We start from the raw sequence: 26,052 nt of genomic DNA, 5'->3' as shown, positions 1-26,052 counted from the left end.
GTAGTTTTTTATTTGAAAACCCATTATAAAAACTGAACTTTTTGATAAATTTTGTCTTTAACATTATGCTTTGAATTAACTTTCTGTACAACTTTTCTGTTGCACAAAATCTTGTTAAAGTTGATAAATAAAATAGTTGAGTAAACTACCACAGCATATGTAGAACTGAATGGGTCAGCAATTTGGTTTAGTTGCTTAAAACAGTCAATGTCAGAATTTGAAGATCCATTTCCCTGAAATATTTCAGTTTTAGAATGCCTTTTCCACCCCCACTGAACAGTAACAAACCAAGTTAGCTTTTCTAAGTGACATTATCAGCCTTATTTTTTATCTCAAATTAACTTTGACTTGCAAAGATTTCCAAATCAATTTATTCTTAATATCCTGACAGTTGGCAGCACCAAATGTTAACAAAACCAATTAAAATTAGCCAAATATCTAACATAGACACATGTACAAAAGATTTACAAATTAAAACCATTTAAAAAGCAATGGATACCATAATCTGTCTGTGGCTATACCATTTACATTCTGAAATGATTGTGAATTTAAAACCCAAGATAAAAACTGTCCATTGTGAGCTCTGAGTGACTCCCATCCTAAACAAAGGTAGTTTCATTCTTACACATTTAGTGTCTCTGGTGGGTTGAGAAGAGAAACACCATGATACCTGTTGAGTAGGGAAGAAAACAACAAACAAATTTAGCAAACACTGATGTACCCCCAGACTGGAGAAATGCTATTTCTATTTGATTAGACGGGTGATTATAGAATCATTTGATGCTCAGAACACGTGCACCTGTTCCCTTACCCACCCTAGCAGATGCCCAGAGGGAAATACCAGGCACAGCAGCTCCCAACATACGATTACTGTCTTGCTGAGGCAGCTGTGGCAGAACAAAGAATCTGACTCTTACTTGGAGTGCTTGTACTTTTCCCTTATCGACTGTTGGGCATGCTGTGGTGCTCTGAGGTAGGTCTGGTAAAGATCCATGAGACAAGGCTTAAGACTTTCCAGGGTATATCCAGTCTTTTGTACCAATGATTCAGGCTACAAAGAAAAGACAACCATTGAGTTTTTAATAACACCACAGGGCACTGACCACTGCACCTTAATCTTGCACTAATCTTTAACATGTTCAAGCTCACTCCATCTTTTGACCACTTCCGCTGCTAGCAGCAGGCGATTGAAGTAGAGCTTTCAAATTCAAGTTTACAGCTAAGCTTTCTGCCCCAAACAAACTAGCAAGTGTAATACGTACCCAGCTTTGTCCTGTGACGGTATAGAGTGCTAAATGAAAGGCAGCTCCAGCAATAAGTGATGGCAAGTACTTTAGGTATGGGTCAGCATCTATCAAACTTAATTCTCCCAAAAACTGGAATGAAAAAACAAAGAGCTCTAAATCACAAGTTCTATCCTTACATCCTGATCTGGTTTCCCATCTTTGATGTTCACTGGTTCTGTATCAACCTGAGAATTTATTCCAATGCTTTGATCCATCTTCAGTTTACATTTCTGCCCCCTAATTAACTTAAAACATCTACCAGGATGTTGTCTTTAAACCACTAGTTAGTGTTTTTCTGACATGGTTACTTCTGGATATCCACTGGGAAAATTCTCTCCTGGACCTCTCAGTCCCTTTCCATGAACACCAAATATTTAAGTACCTTACATATAAAAGATACACCATTTTCGTACAATCTAGTGCTATATACCTAGGATATCACTAATTACTTATAAACAGCACAGATACAGTTGCATCGTGTGTTTAGGGCTATACCTATCCAGTACGTAGGCAGGCACCTTAAATGCCTGTTGGCTGATTTCGTAAGCACAGAACCCAAAGAGAGGGCCAACTATATTATGTTTCTTTTGCTAGCTATAGGTTTTTCTGTGTATTGGAACTGAAAATACTTAATCTCTTAAGCAATGTCATACAATGAAACCAGGGCTAATTATAACCTAAAAAAACCTCATAAATGAACTTACCATTGCTAAGCTTTCAACTTTGCAGTTTGCAGGCTGCTGGTGCAGAAAGTATTGGGTAAGAAACTGATTTACTGTTGGAGCAGCTAAGTCAAAAGCAAGGACTTTCAATACGAGGTGCTCCATTCTCAGAACCTGCTTCTTGGAATAGGTATCGTCTGTAATATACACAAACTCTGCTACTTCTGGGGGGTATATTTCTTCAAATTTTCTACAACAAAAGAAATTTTAAGTGAGTTTTTTTTTCTTCAAAAGCAGGCTTTGTCCTAATCTAAAATGCTTGGGCTGTACAGACTCAAAACTCACTTCCATCAACCACATTCCCACTGACAGTTGACCATCTCTGGTTGAGATGATCGACAGCCAATAAGCCAATGAGGGGCCTCAGGTATGTCTCCTATGTGGTCGAGGAAATGATTTTTAAGTTTTCCAAAATGGAAAACAAGGCCAGAGTAGCTGAAAATTTAGATAATCTATGATTTCAGGAAAATAATGTCTTACTTTTAAATATCATTTTTATGCTCAATGAAGGGAAAGTACTACTTTTGTTTAACCTCCTAGCCTCGTTCTGATCTAGCCTGCTACATGTGCCCATTTAAGGCACATGAAACCCAGATCTAGAAAGTTTTATGTTCTAGGCTAAAAAACAAGTTTCACCCTCTACTCCCAGAAGCCCCCACCTCCTAAAACTGTCAGTGTTGAAATGTTAAAAGTACAAAATCTGAATTTATTCCCTTCATTACAAAACAGTGAGAAAGCACTGACTGAGACTCAGGTTCAATTCTCAGCACCAGCAATGGTGGCTCATAAAACTGTCCTGGGATCCAATGCCCTCTTCTGGCCTCAGCAGGCACTGTACACATGTGCCACAAACCACCCACTAAAGTATAAGTGAGGAGGGGTAGTGAAAATGACTGTGAACTAAGTAACTACTTACGAAGCTAGCAGCATAGCAGCAGTGCCTACAAGCTGAAGCTTCCCTCTTAACACAGACATGGAAGAGAGGAACCGGTCAATGTAGTTCACGGCCAAATGCAGGGTCTCATTCTGTAATTTATATTCTTCTCCCACTTCAACTAGCCAGTCCACAAGGATGGCCCGCATACTGTTAGTGATGTCTGGCTGCTTCTTCATATAGCCCACTTTAGGTTTACATTTAACCTGAAGGAAAACTCAGCAGTGTTAAATATAATCAGGTCACTTTACCATTCACAGAGATGCTACTGACTTTGTGATACATAAACTTTAGCATTAGAGTAACTCACTGCTAACTAAATGTCAACATTATCCTCTCAACTTCATTCAGTAGTTTTTAATGAACAGAGTCTTACCTCCATTTCCCTAAGGTATGTGTGAATATCTTCATGGTAGTCGGGTACTTCATTAACACTCGGTGGCTTTTCGTCTTCCAAGACAATAGACATGTCCATAGCATGTGGGGATTCTGCGCATGATATCGATACCAAAGTATTTATCTCTCTGGTAAAGCAACACAGAGTATCCTATTCTGCTCTTAGTATTTCGGTCTCTATAGCTCTAGGATGAACTTAATTCAAAAAAAGAAAATAGACAGGCTACTAAGAGGACTGAGAGTTACCTCAAGTGTCATTTTCTACAAAAGATGAGTAGACGACACAGTGCTGCTGTGAGGACAGAGCGCACAACAGAATTTTGAAATAATTTTTTTGTCTTAAGAGAGAATTGCAGATCTCAGAGGCTGACATATTCAAACCACAATCAGGGAGTAACTAGAATCAGGTAAATGTTGTATTAACAAATTTTTTTTTTTTTTTTTCCTTTTTTTCGAGACAGGGTTTCTCTGTGGTTTTGGAGCCTGTCCTGGAACTAGCTCTTGTAGACCAGGCTGGTCTCGAACTCACAGAGATCCGCCTGCCTCTGCCTCCCAAGTGCTGGGATTAAAGGCGTGCGCCACCATCGCCCGGCTGTATTAACAAATGTTAATAAACTGTAATGGATTTGGTATTTGTGAGAATAGGGTCTCAGCCAGGTGGTGTTAGCACACGCCTTTAATCTCCGCACTCGGGAGGCAGAGGCAGGCGGATCTCTGTGAGTTCAAGACCAGCCTGGTCTACAGAGTGAGTTCTAGGACAGGCTCCAAAGCCAGAGAAACCCTGTCTCGAAAAAACAAACAGAAAATAGGGAGGGTCTCCTTCTGTAGCTCAGGCTGGCCTGAAATTCACTCTGTAGCCCAGGCTGGCAATCTTGCCTCAATGCCCTGTGTGCTAGTTACAGGCATGAATCCATTCAGTTGTACTTTTTACCGTTTATCTTTTGAAGTAAAGAATTTCTAGTTTTTTTCCTAGAGAACGCTGAGTTAAGAAAAACAGCCAGGTAGTGATGGCGCATGTCTTTAATCCCAGTACTTGGGAGGCAGAGGCAGGCAGATCTCTGTGAGTTCAAGGCCAGCCTGGTCTACAAGAGCTAGCTCCAGGACAGGCTCCAAGGCTAGAGAAACCCTGTCTTGAAAAACCACCTCCCACCCCCACCCCCTAAAACACACACTACCCTTCTTCCCCATCAGTAGAACTAAATAAACTAAAGGGAGCTGGGGAAGACGGGCAGCTTAGACAGTGCCTGGCACACAGCAGGAGTGTAGTCGCATTCCCAGCACCACACAGAAGCTAGATGTGGCTTATCTGGAACCCTAAGACTAAGGAAGGAGAGAGGGTCGAGAACAGTTAAGTCCTTGGAGCTTGGCGGTCAGCCAATCTAGCTAAACCAGTGACCTCCAGTGAGACTTTTTACATCAAGAAATGAGATAGAAAAATGGTGGCAGACATCCCAAAGTCAAGTACACCTCTGGTCTCCACAGGTGCCAGCACGACAAGCATACCCCTTCCCTGACACATAGCATACGGCGGAGAGTACAACACCTTGACAGAGATATTACACCTCTGGTCTCCATACAGGGAGACCATAGCAATAGTAGGGCTGTCTGCAGCAGCTGCTCTGCCTTCCTTGTACATCTGACGACTTACATCAGATGAGCAGATTGATTTTAAAGGGATGGCAGATACCACAATGCTCAAAACGGTAGCTTCAAGTAGCTCTCTCCGGAGTGGCGTGTTAAGACACGAGTCATAAATACAACTGAAATTTATTCTCCCGGCCAAACACTGATGAGATCAGATTAAAATAAGCATTTAAGATCTAATTATGATTGATACAGTTTGCAGTGCCCTCCCTGCCTGTTAAGGATGGGTCCTTTTGTAGGTCAGTAGGCCTGAGGATTAGCCATGAGATCTAAGAAACACTTATAGGCCCATTGCAGTAATCTTAGCTCACTGTGTTATGATCAGGTAAAACAGTCTTAGCTGGGCATGGGGGCGCATGTCTTTAATCCTAATACTCAGTGAGGCAGAGGTAGGCGGTTCTCTGTGAGTTTGAGGCTAGCCTGGTCTACAGAGCAAGTTCCAGAACAACTAGGGCTGTTATACAGAGAAACCCCATCTAGAAAAACAAAACAAAGCGACATAGCCTTAACACTGAAAGTATCACTAACCCAATCAAGTAACTAATTTCTTAGTTTGATAAAGAACTTTAAGTATCGTATGATGTCACAGGCCTATAATCTAGAAATTTGGGAGACTAAGGCAGGCTGGTGTGAGCTCAAGACTTGCCAGAGCTACAGATTGAGATCCTGTCTCAAAAATAAAAGGCAAAAACCTTACCAAAACTACCATCCATTGGATAATCAAGCGGCACCAGCGGTTTTCTGGCTCCAGGTAAAGAGACAGCTGCATTAAAAGCCAGGGCATCTTCACACTGTGTTTCTTTATGCTCAGCTGGCCTCTTCTGGGTCTCTTCTTCATCCACATGAATAGTAAAGGCAGGCTGTTTACTGTTTGCTTTCCATGAAGGACCAACAGCGACGTGTTCATCGTTTACAGAAAGGTCCTTAAGAGGTGCAACCTAAAAAGGAATTTTTGAATAGAATTTTGCCTTATTGCCCTGTGGGTCTCGGCTTTTATTTCTAAATACTCCATTAGGAAAAATAAACTTCTTGGGGCAAAGCCCAGATAAAAAACAGTTTGAGTAAAGCAAGATAAAGGGTGGATAAATTTGTCAGTCGTTCCTACAAAGCCAGATTGAATTACAAACTAGTCAAGGCTCTAAGTTTAGGGGAAAGTACTGATTCACAACTTTAGCCCCAGGGTGGAGCGAAAATGCAGGTCTGGCTAAAATGGCGGAATTTACCAAGCAAAATATTGCTTTCTATCCTTCCCCGAAGTGGAGGTAATTCTGTGAAGCAGATGGTGAGGGGGAAGGGATCTGGACCCTATGGCAATGTCTGTCTTTCAAAGTGGAGGGAAAGGGACACAGCTGGGCGAAGTCGACACGCGGGGGCATCGCTCGGTATGACCCCGGGCATTTTTACAAAGACGCCACCTCTAGTGCTGAAGGGCAGCATACACGGGTCGGCAAGGCTGGCAGGGCTATTGGCACTGGAAACCCCGGAGCCGTGCAGACTGCAGCCCGACTCCACCTAGAAGGCGCAGCGTGCTCTCTGCCCCTCTCGGCTGCTAAACCGTGGCCCGCTCCCGCCCGGCCCTCCCCGACCCTCGCGCCCCTTTACCCGCCGAGTCTTGAATCTCTGCTGCGGCGCGTTTCCCCGCGCGTTCCCGGCCTTCAGCGCTATCTGCGCCCGCGGCTGCTGGGCTGGCGCCACCTTCTCGGGGTTGACATTCTCCTGGTCTTCCTGCTGCAGCGAGAGCAGGGCCGAGCCCGCCTCGCGAGCCGACGATCTCGAGCTGCCCGGCATCGCGGCTCCGGTGGGGATCGGTCGGCCGCAGAGCGTGCACTGAGCCCGCCGCTCCCAGGCTCTGCGCGGGACCCTGGCGGCCGACGCGCGGAGCAGGCGCTGCGGGCGGGAGGAGCGCGGAGCCCAGTGGCCGCGAGCGAGCAGCGCGCCGGCCGCCGGCTGTTCGTGCAGTTCAAGCAGCGCGCGACTATTGAAATGGACCAATGAGGGCGCCCGGGGCCCGTGACGTCACCAGGAGCGCCGGGTGCCGCGAGCGAAGGCCCGACGGGAACCTAGCTGGGCGGGCGCCCGAGGACGCGCCTGCGCGAGGGAGGAAGGGCGGGGTGGGCGCCAGCCTCGGGCGGGTTCCCGCAGCTCCTGGCGTCTGTAACCACAGGAGCCCTCGGGCCTCCAAGTGACAGCGTTGTCGCCCTCACTCAGAAGGCACCTACCAGAACACACACAGACACAAGTACACACTCTCCTCTGTCTCTCTGTCTCTCGCTGTTTATTTTTGCATCACCTCTCCAGTATATATTTTTTCGTTTTGTTGTTTAATTTTGAGACACGGTTTAATAATGCAGCCCGGATTGTCCTGCAATTCACAGACATCAGCCTGCCACTGCCTACGCCTGGCATTATTCCACTAAGCTTTTTTCCTCCTCTCTAATAAAGATGTGATCAATTTAAAATGCCAACTTGAGCTCTTGTTGATAACCATGAAACAAAATGGTGTATTAGAAGAAATTTAAACGTTCGTTAATTTTGTTTACCCTTGGTTATGATATCCAACAAAGCACACCACGAAGTCCCGTGGACCCAAATAGATACTACATTTAGAAATAACGTGCACGGTGGTGTGTACCTTTAACCCCAGAGCTCTGGATCTCTGAGTTCAAGGCCGGCTAGGCCTACATAACTAGTTCCAAACCAACTATATAAGTGAGACGCGGTCCCAAAAAGTGTTCATATGAAAACAGGGGCCTGGGTGTACCAAGAAAGCCTCCGGAATATATAAGAAAAAAAAAAGTGACCTTATTAAGACCCAACATTTATGCCTTAAATGTTTACATTTAATATTTAAGAATTGCACACAAAATATAACAATGTAATTATCGTTTTCTGAAAAAGGCATAACTATCCTTTGAAAGCAAAGGACAGCTGTTTTCCATTATCTTTATCTCTTTAGACTTTAATACAATATTCTCCTATAAATGCATACAACTTCTATTGCTTGAAAGTCTCCCGAACATATAATAAAAAGTAGTTTTGTGGATACTGCCATCACTCTTCACTTGAACACTTTAAAGCTCATCTGGTTACATCCAGGACGTCCATCCGGGATCCCTGCAGTCTGAGCGAGCTCTGCTTACTTCGCTGGCCAGTCTACAGCACTAAGTCAAGTATTTCACAGCCTGCAGGAGGATCATGTCACCATGAAAGAAAGAAATGGGAGCCGGGCGGTGGTGGCACACGCCTTTAATCCCAGCACTTGGGAGACAGAGGCAGGCGGATCTCTGTGAGTTCGAGACCAGCCTGGTCTATAAGAGCTAGTTCCAGGACAGGCTCCAAAACCACAGAGAAACCCTGTCTCGAAAAAGCAAAAAAAAAAAAAAAAAAAAAAAAAAAAGAAAGAAAGAAATGGGGTGTGAATTCATTCCAAATCCTAGAAAAACAAACTTACTTCCATCTCATGATAACAGAGGACTGGGGTACACTTACAAACTTGCCCAGCCTTATAAAATTCTAGCATGGCCCCTTATATCAGCTTCACTTAAGTGGCTGATGAGTTTACAGAATGGTCAGGAAGACCAAACAAGAAATGTGATATATAAAGGGAAAATACAGTATAAAACATGAAGTTTGTACACTTATGTGTATTTTATAAAAATGGCATTTTCCAATTCTCAATTTAGAAATTAAAATACCATTTGTCAAAAAGTCGTTAATAGCTCTTATAATCATTCTACTTATGTTTGTTTTTCCCCCAAGACAGGGTTTCTCTGCATAGCTCTGGCAGTCCTAGAATTCACTTTGTAGACCTCGAACTTACAGAGATCCCCTGCCTCTGCTGTGATTAAAGGTGTTCGCCAGCGCCTACCCCGCTTGTTTAGATGTTTGAGACAGGGTCTTCTGCTCTATCCCAGGTTGACTTGGGCCTTTACTGTGAACTGTGTTACATAGGCCGTCCTTGACCTCCCAGTGAATCCTCTCTCCTCAGCCTCTGAGTGCCAAGAATTCAGGCAGGAGCCATCACACCCAGATCCACTTCTGTTTTAGAATTAAAATTCTCTTCATTCCAATAAGTAGGAGCCTCACTTAAATTATGATCTCACAATGCTCCATGTATCGAGAGTGGTCCCTCCTTACCACTTTCTGTTAAGCAGACTGCGCTGTAGGTCCTACCTTGTTCATCCTTCATGCGGCATCGAAGAAAGAAATCAATGCATTCTGGTCATAGCTGTCAAGAATCTCCAGTAGAACAGGCACTTTAGTTTTTACGTTTGTGCCTTTGAACTTAAATTTATCTATGAAAAGATCAGTAATCATACCTATAAAGAAAAACATTATTTCCTGTCATTGATGAGTTATTTAGCAATGCAGTTAGTACTTTATAATCACTGACATGTCATTATTCAACATATATAAATCTTGAAAAGGTTGGCCTTTATAAAAATAAGTGTGTATATATGTGTTTTAAGCAACGTTCAAGACATAAATATTTAATAACCTTTCTAACAACTGGTTATAACTGCTGGTTCAGACAACCACTGCCAGCCATTTTGAATCACTGCTGGTACACAAATCAGAGATGTCCGTTCCACCAGGAAGCTTCAATTGAACGAAAACATTCCACCTCCATGCTTACTGGATTCATAGGTCAAGGGCAAATTATTTCACCTCTGAGTTTCCCAGATGTAAAGCAAGGACAAACCAGGTAGTGGTAGTGCACGCCTTTAATCCAGCACTCGAGAGGCCGAGACAGGTGGCTCTCTGTGAGTTCGAGGCCAGCCTCGTCTACAGAACTAGTTTCAGGACAGGCTCCAAAGCTACAGAGAAACCTCGTCTCAAAAAAAAACAATAAATAAAATAAAATAAAATAAAATAAAACAGGAATAGTTCAAGTTGTCAGTCATTTATACAAGACCCCGGAGACAAGTAGATTTTAGGAACAGAAAAAGAAGAAAAAGAATGGGTGGTATGGGACTCAGTACAATGGGACTGAGTGGCAACAACATCTGATAGCAAAATGGCAATATTTTGGCAATAAAATTTATAGGTGATTATGCATTTTGCACTAAATGGAATAAAAAAGATTAGAAATTGACTTCATGTCAGAGTCAATCACAGTAAGGCACATTTTGCTGGTAAATGATTTACAAAAGCAAAACTCTGATTTTCAAAGGCACTTTCTGGATTTTGGAAGCACGGGTAAGAGCTGGTAGATCTACAACACCTTCCCTTCAGGATACTGTAAAAGAGATCCTGTGTGTGCCACACAGTGAGCATTAAAATACTGTTGTCCCTGTGGGAGGAAGTCTGCAGGCTAGCGGGACAAGTGACGGTGGCACAGAGAGAGACGGTCCTGAAGCCTTAGCCACTCGCTAGCTGTGTGATGGCAAACTTTCCTCTCACGTCTGGATAAAGAATATTGAAAATGAAGATAAAACCATCCACCTTGTAGAGCTGTTGCAACAGTTAAAAATCCCCTGGAAGACGGTGCCGTGACGTGTGTGGCACACAGTGGGTCTCCCAGGAGGACTGCAGACAAGCCCTTCGCTGAGGCCGCTACTCCCTCCCTCCATCTCTGCCTCCACTTCCCTTAGTCTTTTCTCTTGCTGTCAATATAATCTGTAACATACCCAGCTCCTCACCGAAGCAAACTGTGGATTTAAGCATCACATAAATATCCCTATGGAAGTTTTGCGTGAATAGATTGAATGACTGCATTTTTACAGAGGCAACAGAACCTGAAAAAGTCATCTGTGATAAAGTGTGGATGGTGATGTCTCGTGGGTCGAAAGACTTCTTCACTGTGCTCGTAATAATTCCACTTTCTCATTTACTTGCATTTCTGTTTTTGTTTGTTTATTTATTTGGTTTTTTTTTTTTTTTTTTTGGTTTTTCAAGACAGGGTTTCTCTGTAGCTTTGGAGCCTGTCCTGGAACTAGCTCTTGTAGACCAGACTAGCCTTGAACTCACAGAGATCCCCCTGCCTCTGTCTCCCAAGTACTGGGATTAAAGGTGTTTGCCACCACTGTCATATCACCCGGCTTACTTGCAAAGTAAAAAATGTTAAAATGTAAGGCTACCTTGGCAAAATACAGGAATACTTTGTACAGTAAGATGGCTGACACAGGCTCAGGAAAACTGTGATCTCTGCCAGCTCCTTTCACAACTCTTGGGCTAACAAACTGCTAAGGAGAAAGAAGTACAGCAGCTTGTGCTTGAAAGGTCCACTCACCATAGAGCCTTTCAAGGTGTGCAGGCTGCTTTTTGTATTCTTCTTGAAGGTGATCTGCCTCTTCTAGAATACAGCGGTATTCTGGAATCAGGAAGTTCGTATTTCCTTCATGAACCTGCAATTCCTTATTTGAAAAAAAAAGCACCTTAATGGTCAAATTGTATATTAAAGCATTATAACTAGAAAAGCCAGTGCTAACAATCACGCTCGCGATCCCACGGATGCACACACATCCTTACCTTTAAGGCATCAATCAGCTGCACTTTCTTAGCCAGAAGCAACTGATACTCCAGCTTTGGGTGGATGAGCTTTAGAGTGTGCTTGACTGACACTTCGTTTATCTCTACAAGAGCGGGCCGGGCAGGAAAGTCACATTCATGAGAAACATCGCTATTATAACAACTGTAAAAAACTGGATGAAGGAAGAATTTTCCTTTTTTACCGTATGATATGTTGAGATTAATTTTCCTTTTTGTAGCTTCTTTAGAAAGCACATCTTTTAGGATGGATATTGTAGAAATGTTGTCAGATTTAAAAACTCCTTCTCCTTTCCTACAAAATCAATGTATTTTTACAAAGAAAAGTTATAGGAGCAAGTGGTCTTGTAAACACGTATTTTTGCCTAGAGTTTAGTTTAAATTTCACTTCACTTACGATGATCTGTGTATAACATTAACATAAAGCAGACTAAACATGTGTTCTATCCTTCACCACACCAAGGCAGCCTCTGAACTCAAAACTGAAGATCCTGTTACACACAATCCTCCTTAGATGAGAATATTTAAGTACCCCATTTAAAACTGGATTCTTTGTGGATGTTAATATTGCCAACAACTAACCTCATATATAAAATGTATTTAGAATTGCTTATGTAGACACATACATAAAAAAGTACATTTTTATTTAATGTATTCACACAAATAAACTATAGTATTACTATATGCTTTATCCTTAAAATAAATCTGGCATTCAACCTGGACACCTGTTGTTTTTAAGGCCTAGCATCCACTGCCACGACTTATGACCCCAGGACCCATAGTTTTCTTTAGGAAACTCTACTTCTCATGCCAGGAAAAATGAAGAACACTTGTAATCCCAGGAATCAGAACATCCCCCCAAGGACAAGGATAAATTAAAATGGTCCACACTGCACTTTTAGATATTTGGAACACAATGAAAATTTCGAATCTAAGCATCATGGAAATTAAATTCAAAGACATAGGAAACAGTTTCAACAACATCACAGCAGAAAATTCCCCAAGTTAGAGGCAGTTAGGATGTCAAGCAGAAGAGAACTTCCCCTTGTCATTATAGTTAAACCCACTAGATATTCAGAACTAAGAAAACACACTGAAAATGTCGAGAGAGCATCATCAAATCACATATGAAGCAGGCTGAGCAATACAGCAGGGTTTCCAAGAGATGCTTTAAAAAAGGCTACAAAGTTACAACTTTCAAGTTTGGAAAAAGAATAACTGTTAGCCCAGACCACTACCTCCAGCAAAGCTACCAGTCAGAACTGAAGGGGCAAGAAAAGTTTCCCATAATAAAAACAATTCGTGACCATTAAGCCAACTCATAGAAGATACTGAAAGAATTCTGTCTGAAGAGAAATACAAACACATCCATGGAGCCACAAGGGAAGAATAAACCACTCTTGAGTAATAAATAATGGTTAAGTAGGAGAGAATAGGAAAACACCAAAATACTGCAAAATCAACAGAAGGACAGGCAGTAATACAAACTTTTTAGTTAAAAATCTAAATTTTGGTGTTCTCAATTTCCCTTTCATCGGTCACTGACTAACAGAAGGGATTTAAGGGCAGGACCTCTCTACCTGTTGTCTCTGAAGCCCACACCTTGCCATCAAGGACAGAGGTTGCTGGAGGTTAAAGGAAGGAAACGTGATGCCAAGCAAACGAGGTGCCAGCAAGCAGTGTCATTGTTCTGAAATCTGACAAAACGGACTTTAAAGCAAAACTAGTCAGAAAAGACAAAAATTAACTTCATATTGATTAAAGGAACAATCTGTCAAGAGGACATTACAATTCCAAACATACCCAAACTGAACATGGGTCCATTCTATGTCTAAAACAAATACCAATAGCAGTAAAATCACAGGTTAGCCCAGCACAATAACACAGGAGACTCCAATACCCCATTCTCATTGACTGCAAAAAATAAAGACATCTTAAATGACATCATAGATTTAATGGGTTTAATAATCATCTAAAAACTGTAGGAAATTATATTTATAATTCAATATTTACTACAGATTTTATAGACATTTTACTAGGAAACATTAATCTTTACATACTTATCTTAATCCTATTTATTTAATAGCTTCTGTTGGACATTACCAATTTTTAATTACATTATTTTGAAATGGTTCCTGTTTTAAAACAAATAAAAACTTTGGTGTTTTATATTGTCATTTATTAGCAAGGAATAAATCGGATTTACCTGTATACGCATTCGAGTTGTGTATCCAGAAAGGTATTCTGGAAGTAAAATGTCGCACATTCTCCTGCTGGAGGCTTTTCAGGAACTTCAGGCAGGCAGAACACCATCCAGGAGTGAATCTCAGCGAAGCTGAACTGGCCTGCTAGAGTCAGCGTGTTCATGGGTCTGCAAGTGAGCAGCAGAGGCGTGCACTTGTGTGTGGAGCCGTGGAAACACTATACACATACATTTATAAGCAGAATTTCAAATATGGCTAAACACTTTATTTCACTAATTTTTAAATTTGTGCACAGGAGCTATGTAGCCCAGAATCTTACTACACACACCAGGCCAACCTCAAATGCACGTCGGTCTTGCCTGAGTCTCCAAGTGCTAGAATTACGCCATCACTGTCAGCTTTAAATAAACACTTCTAAGAGAAGTTTGTTTAACAAATATTTCTTTATTTAATGTACACTGGGCTTTGCCTACATGTATGTCTGTATGACGGTGTCAGATCCCCTGAACTGGAGTTACAGACAGTTGTGAACTGCCATGTGGGTGTTGAGAATTGAACCCGGGACCTATGGGAGAGTAGGCAGTGCTCTTAATCTCTGAGCCATCTCTCCAGCCCCCTTAAAAAGAAGTTTTATGAAATTACTCTTACATATCAAACAATTGAACATTTTAATTTTACAGATAAATGCCTGAATGCTTGTCTATACCCATACTTGTTTTTGCCAGGTGTCTTACAGTGAGTAGCTTCTTTCTCGTCATAACAGGCTTTAGAAGCTAATTGGGGCTATTCAGGTAGATTTGCTTGTTTGGAAATTTATGTAGTATTTGTATTACATGACTACAAAACACATATGAATCAACTCAAGGAAATAATCAACATATTGTAAACTTTAACATCTGGGCTTGAAGTAGGGCAGACAGAGATTTGAGTAATAATAAAAATAAACCCATTATTATGTCAAAGTAATGTATGCTAATAAATTATTTTTTTAAAAAACAGAAAATATATAAGCACCTGGCAAAATATATGTCACAAAGTATTAAATTACTGTTTATCTCTTTCCTTTTTCCTCTGCTTAATCCCATGTTATCTTGTCCCAAAAAAGCTATCGGCATTAAGATGCTTCTCTGGAATGGAGCCCAGAGAAGACACTGTGTGAAGATGTGAAGAAGGCCAGTATTGCTCTGGAGACCTCAAGATGTTAGAGATGCCATAGGCATAGGATACTGTAGTGGCATTTCAATTGTATTTTAATAAATAAAGCCTGCCTGAAGATCTGAGAGGAAAACAGTCCCACTGGTCTTACAGACCAGGTTATAGTAACACAGACCTTCAATCCCAGTAACCACAATGACATGCACCTTTAATCTTATTAGCCACCGTAGAGGCCAAAGAAATCGGGTGGTGCATGCCTTTAATCCCAGAGATGCACATCTTTAACCCCAGCCCTAGAGAGGAATATAAGACTGTAAGATGAGGAGGAGGGGGAGGGGGACAGATCTCAGACATAATCTCCTTCCGAGATGAGGGTTAGCATTTCAGACTGAGGTTGAGGTAAGGGCCAGTGGCTGGCTGTTTTGCTGTTCAGATCTTCCCGTTGAACCCCAATTTCTCTCTCTGAGTTTTTATTAATCGTGCTTCATTGGCTGAAGCTAAAGCTGCTAACAAGAAGTGTGTTGCAGTCAACAAAGCTGAAAGGGGTGGAGGTCTGAAGAGTGTTTTGACATCAGACATGGAGATACAGAGTCTGGAGTTTGTCCAGCTGGTTTTTGGTCTTGTTTGGATCCAGTATTTCCTCACTATGCTCTCGTCCCTGCATTTTAGAATAGTAATGCATATCCTGGGCCATTATATGTTGGAAATACTGTTTTTTATTTTGATTTTCATAGGGTCTTACAGTTAGGAGACTGCATGAATCTCAGAAGAGACTTTGAACTTCTAAGCATTGTTGAGACTGTGGTAGACTATGGGGACTTCTGAGTTGGACTGAGTGCATTTCTGCATTATGATATGACTACAAGCCTTTGGGGGCCAGGGAGAGGAATGTGATGGTTCGAAAGAAAATGGCCCCCAAAGGGAGTGGCACTATTAGGAGGTGTGGCTTTATTGGAGTAGGTGTGGCCTTGTTAAAGGAAGTGTGTCACTGTGGAAGCAGGCTTTATGGTCTTATACTCTCAAGTCATACCAAGTGTTGCCTTTGGATCAAGATGTAGAGTTCTCCAGCACCATGTCTGCCTGTCTACCACCATGTTCTCCACAATGATAATAATTGACTAAACCTCAAAAATGTAAGCCACCACCTCAATTAAATGTTTTTCCTTTCTAAGAGATGCCATGGTCAGGTGTCTCTTCACAACAATAGGAACATGAACTAAGACACTGGGTATATCAACCACACATCAGGGCAGGCACCATGCTATGCAGTAATCTGTCAAGACAAACTAGGCTCCATGGTATTTGGCTTTTTGTTGTTGTTTAAGAGAGAGAGAGTATGTGAAATTGGGTGGACAGGGGGTTGGAGGAAGATTTGAGGGGTGTTGGTTGGGAGAGAGGAAAAATATGGCCAAAATATATTGTATGAAATTCTCAAAGTATAACTAAAACATCTAAATAGGAAAAATGAAAATATTAAATTTTGTAAAAAGTCTTTGTTTGCTTTTCTGCTTTTTGTTTGTTTGTTTGTTTTCCAGACAGGGTCTCTCTCTGCATCCCTGGCTCCCCTGCTGGCTCAGCAGGGAGAAACACTTCTTGTCAAAGCTGACAGCCCGAGTCCAGTCCCTAAGACTCACGTGGTGCAGGGAGGAGAGGACACCCACTTCCTAAAGAAACAGCACTCTCTCCCAGCCTACCTGTCGTGGTCAATAAAGTGAGTTCTTTGATGCAGTGATAGTGGTTTGATGTGGTACTGGCGGACCTGACAGGTTTTTGGTTGAATTCTCGGAGTCACGTACGCCTGCAGTGTGCCATACTGGCCTTCAATTGAGCGAATCTGATAAAGAAAAAACTATATGTCAGCTGCATAAATAAATTTTCAGATGTTCACTTAGTATCAAATGCTTATGTCCAATCTCTGCTGGACTATCTGAGGGATATAAAACCTCTATCAAACGCTTCTGTCACAAGAGTATAGGAAAACTTTCAGTGATTCTGGCAGTCATTAACTAAATGAATCAGCTTGTAAGTGATCACCATCGTGTGTTCATCACTCCCGCGCCATGCCAAGATAAGGAATCATTCTCAAATAATGCCCTACACATCTAAAAAATGAGTGCTTAATATTTTTTTTTGGTTTTTTGAGACAAGGTTTCTCTGTAACTCTGGGGCCTGTCCTGGAACTAGCTCTTGTAGATCAGGCTGGCCTCGAACTCACAGAGAATCCGCCTGCCTCTGCCTACCAAGTGCTGGGATTAAAGGCGTGCGCCACCACCGCCTGGCGAGTGTATAATATTCTTAAAGAGTCACAAGAAAAATGGCTAAAAATTGGGCATTTTCGTCAAAGAGAAAAAAAATGTTTTTGAAATAATTAAAACTAACTTAGGATACTTCATTTTCTCAGAATTAGGGATTATACAGAGACACGGTTGCAAATCTGTTCTAGGAAGTAAGTAGAGAAGCATATTATAAACCGATTGCACCCAGACGGGGAAATTCTTCCAGGATATTTTGAATGTATTTTGAATGGTTGGAGCTGGTGAGAATTCAGAGCCAAGAATGGCGTACTAAGCTGCAGAGCGATGCTCGAGAGGGACAGCCTCTCCTGTCAGCTCTGCCACAATTTCAATAATTCTACTATGTGTACACCATAACTGGGTAAATATGTAAAAATGAATCAGAATTTACACATATTTGTTAATAATTATTATCAAATTTTGTTTGAAAATAGTATTATAGTTACATTTTTTTCTTAAAGAGCACTCATCTTTTTGTTTGTTTGTTTTGGTATTTGAGACAGGGTTTCTCTGTGTAGCCCTGGCTGTCCTTGAACTCCCTCTGTAGACAGAACTCAGGCAGCTGCCTGCCTCTGCCTCCCAAGTGCTGGGAGTAAAGGCATGAGTCACCAAATCCTGGTGTAGTACTCTTTTTTTTTTAATATGCTGAAATATTTACAAATGAAATATAAGTATACTGAGTTTGCTTCAAAGTGACTTTAGGTGGCAGGTGACATAAGACATGCCACGTGCTCATTTTCACGCTTGGGATTTCCATAACAGAAAAGCTGGCAAAGCCGGGCAGGGTGGCACAGATCTGTATCCCAGTAATTGACAAGGTTCAAGGTCAGCCCGGGTTACAAAGTGAGATCAAATCTCATCCCACCACCCTTCTTCCTGACAGACTGAAGGAAAGCTAGAAAACATGTCCTGTTGGAGGGAATTTCAAGAACAGTAATTTTAGAGACAGCTGGAGACTGAGTCCTAACAACAGAAACAGCGGCCGGGACAAACTAAAACCCAACTGCTCATTTTGGAGGTGTTACTTCAAAATGATTCATTTCGCAGAGAAATTTCAATACAGAGAAATGACAACACATATAAGACACACCAAAGGGAAAAAAAGCTCAACATTTAGAAAGGTAATAAGACCAGAGAGATGGCTTAAGAGCGTGTATTGCTCTTCCAAAGTCCCGAGTTCAGTTCCCAGCCACCCACATTAGGGTGCTCACAACTGCCTCCAACTCTGCTCCAGGGTAGCTAATGTCTTCTTGCCTTTGTAAGCACTGAACTCACGTGTACACATACACACACATACATGCACGCACGCATGCAAGTACACAAGCATAGCTAAAACCCAAAACTTGTCAAAAATTGTTTCTGAGCATCAGAAAACAAGACTAAGATGAAAATAAAAGCAATTCCAACTATTTTACCTTGAGCTCCAGCCTGGTGGTATTTGCCTGACACCGGTAAGTGGCAAGAAGAAAATTGTCGCTTGACTGGAAGAATTTAAAGATAAGAAACAACAAATACCATCAGCCATACTGTTTGCTATTTACTTGAATACCTAGCACTTTAAAAAAATAAAGGTTTAGGAAAAGCAAAGGAGACAGTGAGGAGGAAACCATATGCTGAAAGTGAGAGATGCCTTTCTACTTTTTTAAATATCTCAAATCTCCACGGTAAGTATTCTTTCTTAAGAAGCCACAGTCCTAGAAACAAGCTTCTTTTCTTTTGAGACAGGGTTTCTCTAGGTAGCACTGGCTCTCCTGGAACTCACAGAGATCCGCCTGCCTCTGCCTCCCTAGTGCTGGGATTAAAGGTGTGCGCCACCACCACCTGGCTAGAAACAAGTTTTAAATTAGCATAAAGTAAGCTTTTCAGAGAATTCCACAGTGATGTAATAAAGCAGGTTAATTGCTTTTTGTTTAAGGCAGGGCGCCATGCATCCTAGATTGGCGTAGCTATGTGACCAGGCATGATCTAGAACTTCTGGCCCTCCTGTGTCCTCCAGAGTGTTGAGATCACGGGTATAAACCATCACCCAGGCTTAGGAAGTGCAGGGGATGAGCCCTGGGCTCTGATCATGCCAGGTAAGCACTCCACCAACTGAGCATCATCCCCAGGCCCCACATAGGTTACTCTATTAGAGCAAACTCAGAATAAAAATATTTAAACTTATACCTCTTGTTGTTTCATTGGGAGGGATGAGACAAGGCAGCTGCTAGTACCAAGGGTGACCTCGAGCTCCTTCCACCTCCAAGTGCTGGGACTATAGGTGTGGCCACAGTGAGTAGTAACTGCATTGGTTTCTATATGAGCAGGTACTTCATGTTTATCACAACAACATGTGACAAACCAGGATCAATGACCGAATGATTTACATTTTTTTCCACTTAACGAAAAGAAATGCTTAGTATGAAAGGATGTCTAAAATAAACCCATCTGCTGGGTGTGGCAGTGCACACCTTTAATCCCAGCACTCTGGAGGTAGAAGCAGAGGGATCTGAGTCTGAGGCCAGCCAGGACTATACAGAGGGTTACAGACCAGCCAGGCTATTCAGTGAGATTCTGCCCAAACAGTAGAGAACTAAAAAAACCAAAATTAGCCCATTATACTTCACATAACTATCCACTGTAGTAATATTTCATTTGTATTTTAATAAATAAAGCTTGCCTGATGTGCAGAGAATAAAACAGCCGCATTGATCGGCCTTACAGACCAGGCAATGGTAACGCACACACCTTTAGTGTAAGCAGTCACACTAATTTGCCATAGCAATGGGGCGGTAGTGAGGCATGCCTTTAATCCCAGCCCCAGAGAGGAATATAAAATGGAGGAGACAGCTCTCAGATAATCTCATTCTGAGATTCCTGGAAGCAGGATCGCCATTTCAGACTGAGGTAGAGGTAAGAGCCAGTGGCTGGCTGTTTTGCTTTTCTTACTATCAGGTTGAATCCCAGTGCCTGGATTTTTATTTTATTTTATTTTTTAATATTTATTTACTTATTATTATACAATATTCTTTCTGTGTGTATGCCTGAAGGCCAGAAGAGGGCACCACACCTCATTACAGATGGTTGTGAGCCACCATGTGGTTGCTGGGAATTGAACTCAAGACTTTTGGAAGAGCAGGCAATGCTCTTAACCTCTGAGCCATCTCTCCAGCCCCTGACTGGATTTTTATTAATCGTGCTACAATCCACTTTTTCTTAGTCTGTTTTAGTTTTTTTTTTTTTGCTTTCCTTTGGTGGTTCTGGGGCTCATGTCCAGGACCTTACACCGGCTAGGCAAGCATCCACTGAGTTACAGCCCCATTCCAACTATCTACCACTCCCAGGCACCATCTCGTCTCTGGTCTGCCTTCTCTAATGCCTCTAATCTGGGCTTCTCTTGTCCCTAAATTCTCTTCAGGAGTCACACCTTGCTCTGCAATGACTGCCGACTAGTACTAATGGAAAGAAGAGGTACAGCAGGCATGTCCCCCAATCCTGGCATGATCTAAGTATGGGTACTTCATAGAGAGCGAGGGCTCAACGAAAGTCCACTGAATGATGACTTCCTGTAAGCATCCAGGAAGCTCAGAGTGTACAAAGCGTTTTCAAGGAAACACTGAAGGAGTTCTTTGGCAGAAGGACTGCAGGAGAGGAGGGGCAGCACCACTGGGGGAGCTGCAGTTGAAACAAGAAAGGCTTTCTATGCACAACGAAGATCCAGACTTACATTCAGCAGGACACGGGGCTTTCTATGCACAACGAAGATCCAGCAGGACACGGGAGCCTCTCAAAGGCTGTGAGAAATGGTTCAGTGGCTTTGTGCTTTACAAAGACCTCTCTGCGGGCAGCTATAGGGGTAAGTGGTGTAGCAGGACACGATAGGGCCAAGAGTGAGTTAGCAGAGGGGACAAGATGAGCAGGTAAGAGCTCAGGGGAGCCTAGGACAGGACCCAGGAGTGTAGGGCGGGGCCTCAGGGTCAGGAGAGGGAAGGGCACAAGCAGGTTAGACCAGAAAAGCCAGTAAGGGAATGAAGGAAGCAGTAGTTCTTAGAGTTCTTACAGACTTCACTCAAGATGTGAGGGCTTTGTTTTAACTCACCTCTGTGTCACAGCTGCTAAAGCTCGCCACAGCAGAGTTCTTATCCACATCAAGCAGATCTATTGGGACGTCACTCTAGAGCAAATACGTAAAAACAAAACAGGTTCAGAAGGAAATGTTTGCACTAAGGAGTTCTAGTTCATAAGTCTTCAAATTTGAGACTGCAAATGCTTTTAATGTACTCTTCTCCTTCCCTGGTGTTGTTTGAGACAAGCTTTTACCACCTACCGCGCTGACCTAGAACTCTACCTACAGACAGGCTGGCCTTGAACTCACAGAGATCCCCCCCTCCCCCACCTCTCTTTGCTGGGATTAAAGGCGTGCTTCATTCCTGGCTTCTTCTTTTGTAAAAAGGGTCTCACCAGGGAGTCTGGCCTTAAAACCTAGGATCCGCCTAAGAATTCTGAGTGGGAGGTTATGGATGTGCAATACCATGCCCAACTACTGGTTTATATTTCTAGAAAGTAAATTCAATAAAGAATAAATTTCTAAGTAATTATTCTTTAATATTTGGGTTATCAGAAATCACTTTCTTATCTCTTTAAAGAATAATTTTCCTGTTTTTGTTTTTATTGGTGAAAAGAGGTTATCCCAGGCTTTAATCATGGGGTTATTCTGATTATATTAATTACATGTGTGTACATGAATATGTGCATGTAGATGCACACACAGGTGTCGTCCTTGGTCATTTTCCACCTTAGCTTTTGAGACGGAGTCTCCACTAAATCAATTAGCTAAAGCGGTTGAGCAGAAAGTTCCAGGCACACACACGTCTCTACCTAGCGCTGGGATTACACAGACAGCCACCTATACACGTCTCTACCTAGCGCTGGGATTACACAGACAGCCACCTATACACGTCTCTACCTAGTGCTGGGATTACACAGACAGCCACCTATACACGTCTCTGCCTGGCGCTGGGATTACATAGACAGCCCCCTATGGATCTGAACCCTAGTCCTCATGCCTGCACAGCCAGTGCTTCAGTGACCAAGCCGTCTCCCGAGTTGACAGTCCATTTTTATCAAGTCGAAATTCATCTGTTATACAAGCATATGATCTCCTCAGCAGTTTCTGAGAGAAAGCCGCTGCCGTCCTGTGGTGCCTGAGTCAGGCGCTCCTACAGTGCTTCAGGGCGGAGCCTGTGAACTAGCAAAATGGAAGAAGGCTTCCTCTATTAATTAATAATCTGATTCTTCACTGTATCTTTTGAACAGACAAATTGTCTTCTTCCATTTTGATACCATTCCATTTTTATGGGCTTTTCATCGAATAATCTTCCATCTATCCTTTTCTATTTCATGGCTATATTCTATTTTAAATAAATTAACCAAAAATTAGTTGTGAGTTACCCATTAGCACTCCTAAATTTCACCCCTTCAGATTATCTACTTTGCCTCTGGTCTCCCTAGAATCTGCTGGGTTAATAAGGAAGTGGCCACCTTAGTATCTGGAGAATCAGAGAGCACTTTTTACAAAGGATTAAATATTGGAGCCTTCCCTGCTCTTTTTGAGCCAAGGTCTCACTCTACAGTTCAGGTTGGCCTCAAACTTGTAGCAGTCCTCCTGCCTCGGCCTTGAGAGTGCTGCAATCACAGCCCATGACCTGGCCCCTAACTTATACCTGAGTTTTCTAGGTGACGTTATGGTTGAGATTCTCCCAGAGGGAGGCCAAAGAAGGAAATCCTGGTATCCTTTCTATTTTTTCTGGAAACTGAAGTTCACGCATTTTTGGTTATTGAGTATACAATAAATAAAAGGTAAAGATAAAACTCAAATAGCATATAAATAAATCGACTACCTAGCAGAAGATCAAGAATCTATAAACATTTAAAATTACTGTCTAGAATTAAAAATGCTTATTAACAAGTACACAAAACAAAAGCAAACACACAGAAACCAAGATTTGGCCTAAAACTAAGAAGCCAGGGGTTCTGCTTACCTGTATTAAGACATTATCTATCGCTGTCTGCACCTCTAGGACGAGGCTGTAGCTGGCATCATCTTTATTCAGTGTAAACTTGTCATTTATACTAAATGAAGGAACTGTTGACTTTGCTTTGCTCGACTGAGAAGACTGTTGGTGGTTTTCTCGTTCCTGCAGTACCTTAAACTGCAGGTGCTCTAACTCACTCCTGCAGGAAAACACACACACTCTTATTACCCACAGACACAGAGATCCCTACGGTGTGCACGAACAGGTAAAAGATTTCCATTTGAGAAGCCATGCTTAGCTGATCTAGAGCAACTGTTTCACACCAATAGGAACATGTTTGCTTCTATGACTGACAAAAGGATTCCACATCATTTATCACTGATCCCAAAACTAAAACATCTACTCAGTCCAAGGCAGTTACTACTAACAGAGCTGTCTTATAACTACGAATTACCAACTCCAACACATGAACATGGTGGCGCTGTATACGGCCCTGCTCAGAAGAGAAGCCCACACAGTAGACTACACAGTAGATCTCATGAAAGACTAGCTAGCGTATGCTCCGGCCAGCATAAGTGTCTCTATAAGTCAGTAGTGTAGACACACAAAAGAGAGGGGAGGCGGCAGAATATTAACATTTTGGAAGCAATAGGATGATTATGAACCAGTGACACCACTGGAGTGCTATCAAATGTTGGAGCAGATTCTCTATGAGTGTGGTCAAGGAATGTTTTGGTTAAGGGGAAGGGTTACATGCAAATGAAGTAACAGTATTGGGGCAATGTGAAGGTTAGCTAGCTTAAATATAGGTGAAAGGTCTGAGACGGAGATTTAATGGGATGTATAAATCAAGGAAAATATTAATTCATCCAAGAAATATTTACTAATCAATATTACATATTTACCCCAGTGTTCCATGTGCTGAATGAACAAAAGAATAGAAATGTGTAACACAGATTCATATTCTATTGTGATACAGAGGGGAGATTGGGTTGGGAAAGAAAGGTATTTGGGCTGGAAGAATTTGGTTCAGTAGTTAGACCGCTGGCTGCTCTTTCAGCGGACTCGAGTTCAATTCCCAGCACCCACAATGGTGCTCACAACTGTGACTCCAGTTCCAAGGAATCTAACACTCTCTTCTAGGTATTATACTGAGTATCTAACATAGCAGTCAGTCACTAACTCTACTTGGTATTTTTTAAGAAGTATCTGTGTGGTATACATGTGTGTACACATGTTCAAATGCATGTGGATGCACTGGTTTTGGGTGCATATACATGTGCGTGCATATGTGAATGCAGGCCAGAAGTTGATGTAGGGTCTTCCTTGGTCACTCTCTACATTACTTATTGAGGCAGGGTTTCTCACTGAACCTAGATTTGTAAATTGCAGTTAACCTGGATAGCTAGTTAATTAGTTAGCAAGCCCTAAGGGCTTGCTATCGAGTGTTCGGATTATAGGCAGGTCACCACTCCTGCTCAGCTCTTTATATGGGCACTGGGGATCTGAACTCTGGTCTTCATGGTTTGCTGGCAAGTGCTTTATCTACTGAGCCATCTCACTATTTCCTTATTGCAGAAACTAGGATACCCTGGCTAAACCTGGCATATCAGCTGGTATAATGCTTTCCTAGTGCTCTTTACAAACAAGACCATGCAACTCGTACTTGTGGCATCTGTGGTCTTCAACTACCACCAAAAAAAAAATGAGATCCCACGTCCCCAAGAAGATCTCAAGGGCTACAAGGGGTGCCCAGTCAATCAAAGTTTTATCAACTTCCATTTCCTTATTGTATGTGGGCACGAGGTCACCTTTCCACAGGACATATCAAATTGGGCAAGCATGAAGCAATGTCAGCACTGGCGGGAGTCAGCATTACTCAGGTCCAGCAAGAGAATGTCACTGAGCAGAAGGGTTCGCCGCAACAGTCAATGTCAGAGTTAGTGAAAATCTAGTCACTTCTGTTCGTCTATCTTTTTTTAATATTTATTTGTTTGTTTGTTTATTTATTTATTTATTATGTATACAATATTCTGTCTGTGTGTATGACTGCAGGCCAGAAGAGGGCACCAGACCTCATTACAGATGGTTGTGAGCCACCATGTGGTTGCTGGGAATTGAACTCAGGACCTTTGGAGAGCAGTCAGTGCTCTTAACCGCTGAGCCATCTCTCCAGCCCTGTTTGTCTATTTTTAATGCACTGGGAAACAGAAGCAAAACATTTTAACTACCTACACCTAAGCAAATAAAAAAATGTAATTCTGGATCAGTAAGGTCAAGAGAGACTAATGTACCAGATGGGTGTGGTACATACAGCACATCTGGACCCAATACTGTCCAGAGCAGTGCTGAAAAAGAGGTCAGGAGTTCAAGGCCAGCTCCAGCTACAGACCGAGTTAGAAAACAGCCTGGGCTATGAGAGACCTTGTTCCACAAAACAAAAACAAGAAGAATAATGCATAGAAAGGTAGATTTCAAAATCAAAATATTAATTAACACTTACTGCTAATTTTATCAGGCATATAAACATCCATGAGATGTATCATTCTCACCAATAAAATAAAGCAACAGAGCCTTTGGGTAACAGGAAGGGAGAAGTGCAAACTTTGATGAGATAGAAACAGCAAAAATGTTACCGTAAGGAAGCAATTTTATTCTGCATTTCCTGATTAAGTTTTAGCTCTTCTCCTGGCCCACTCTCCTTATGAGTGGGCTCCGTTGTCAGCCCTGTGATCCAGCCTGTAAAGATGAGTCACAATCACACTTAGTGCTGCATGCAAAAGCTGGTAGAACAGACACACACAAACACACACACAACACCTAATTACATTCCCCCTTTCCACCACCATCAACCTAACTTAGCCCCACAGTTTCTTAGAAAACAGAACAACAACAACAAAAAATCAAACTAAAA

At 42.1% G+C, this 26,052-nt stretch overlaps 2 protein-coding genes across 2 annotated transcripts in view; both read right to left on the bottom strand.

Annotated features, from left to right (window-relative positions):
• Positions 1-142: 142 nt before the first annotated feature.
• Positions 143-6,786, bottom strand: Ccna2 (cyclin A2). Its single transcript, XM_057756776.1, has 8 exons — positions 6,585-6,786; positions 5,680-5,920; positions 3,319-3,431; positions 2,925-3,148; positions 1,991-2,198; positions 1,263-1,376; positions 918-1,051; positions 143-670 (listed from the first exon to the last, which is right to left on the bottom strand). The coding sequence occupies exons 1-8, from the start codon at positions 6,768-6,770 to the stop codon at positions 622-624; spliced, it is 1,269 nt and encodes a 422-aa protein (XP_057612759.1). The 5' UTR covers positions 6,771-6,786; the 3' UTR covers positions 143-621.
• Positions 6,787-8,027: 1,241 nt separating this feature from the next.
• The window catches only part of Bbs7 (Bardet-Biedl syndrome 7), a 35,377-nt gene continuing 17,352 nt past the window's right edge, over positions 8,028-26,052 (bottom strand). The window contains exons 10-20 of the mRNA XM_057756774.1: positions 25,775-25,877; positions 23,145-23,337; positions 21,203-21,277; positions 18,540-18,605; positions 16,525-16,664; positions 13,678-13,842; positions 11,657-11,766; positions 11,454-11,557; positions 11,215-11,338; positions 9,156-9,301; positions 8,028-8,164 (exon numbers count right to left, since the gene is read on the bottom strand). Of these exons, the coding sequence (XP_057612757.1) occupies positions 9,168-9,301; positions 11,215-11,338; positions 11,454-11,557; positions 11,657-11,766; positions 13,678-13,842; positions 16,525-16,664; positions 18,540-18,605; positions 21,203-21,277; positions 23,145-23,337; positions 25,775-25,877 (1,214 nt within the window). The 3' untranslated portion in view covers positions 8,028-8,164; positions 9,156-9,167. The remainder of the gene's footprint in view (positions 8,165-9,155; positions 9,302-11,214; positions 11,339-11,453; positions 11,558-11,656; positions 11,767-13,677; positions 13,843-16,524; positions 16,665-18,539; positions 18,606-21,202; positions 21,278-23,144; positions 23,338-25,774; positions 25,878-26,052) is intronic.

The sequence above is a fragment of the Chionomys nivalis genome, chromosome 24 (assembly GCF_950005125.1).
Source record: "Chionomys nivalis chromosome 24, mChiNiv1.1, whole genome shotgun sequence".
NCBI classification, from domain to species: Eukaryota; Metazoa; Chordata; class Mammalia; order Rodentia; family Cricetidae; genus Chionomys; species Chionomys nivalis.
This window is presented reverse-complemented; position numbering and strand designations above follow the sequence as displayed.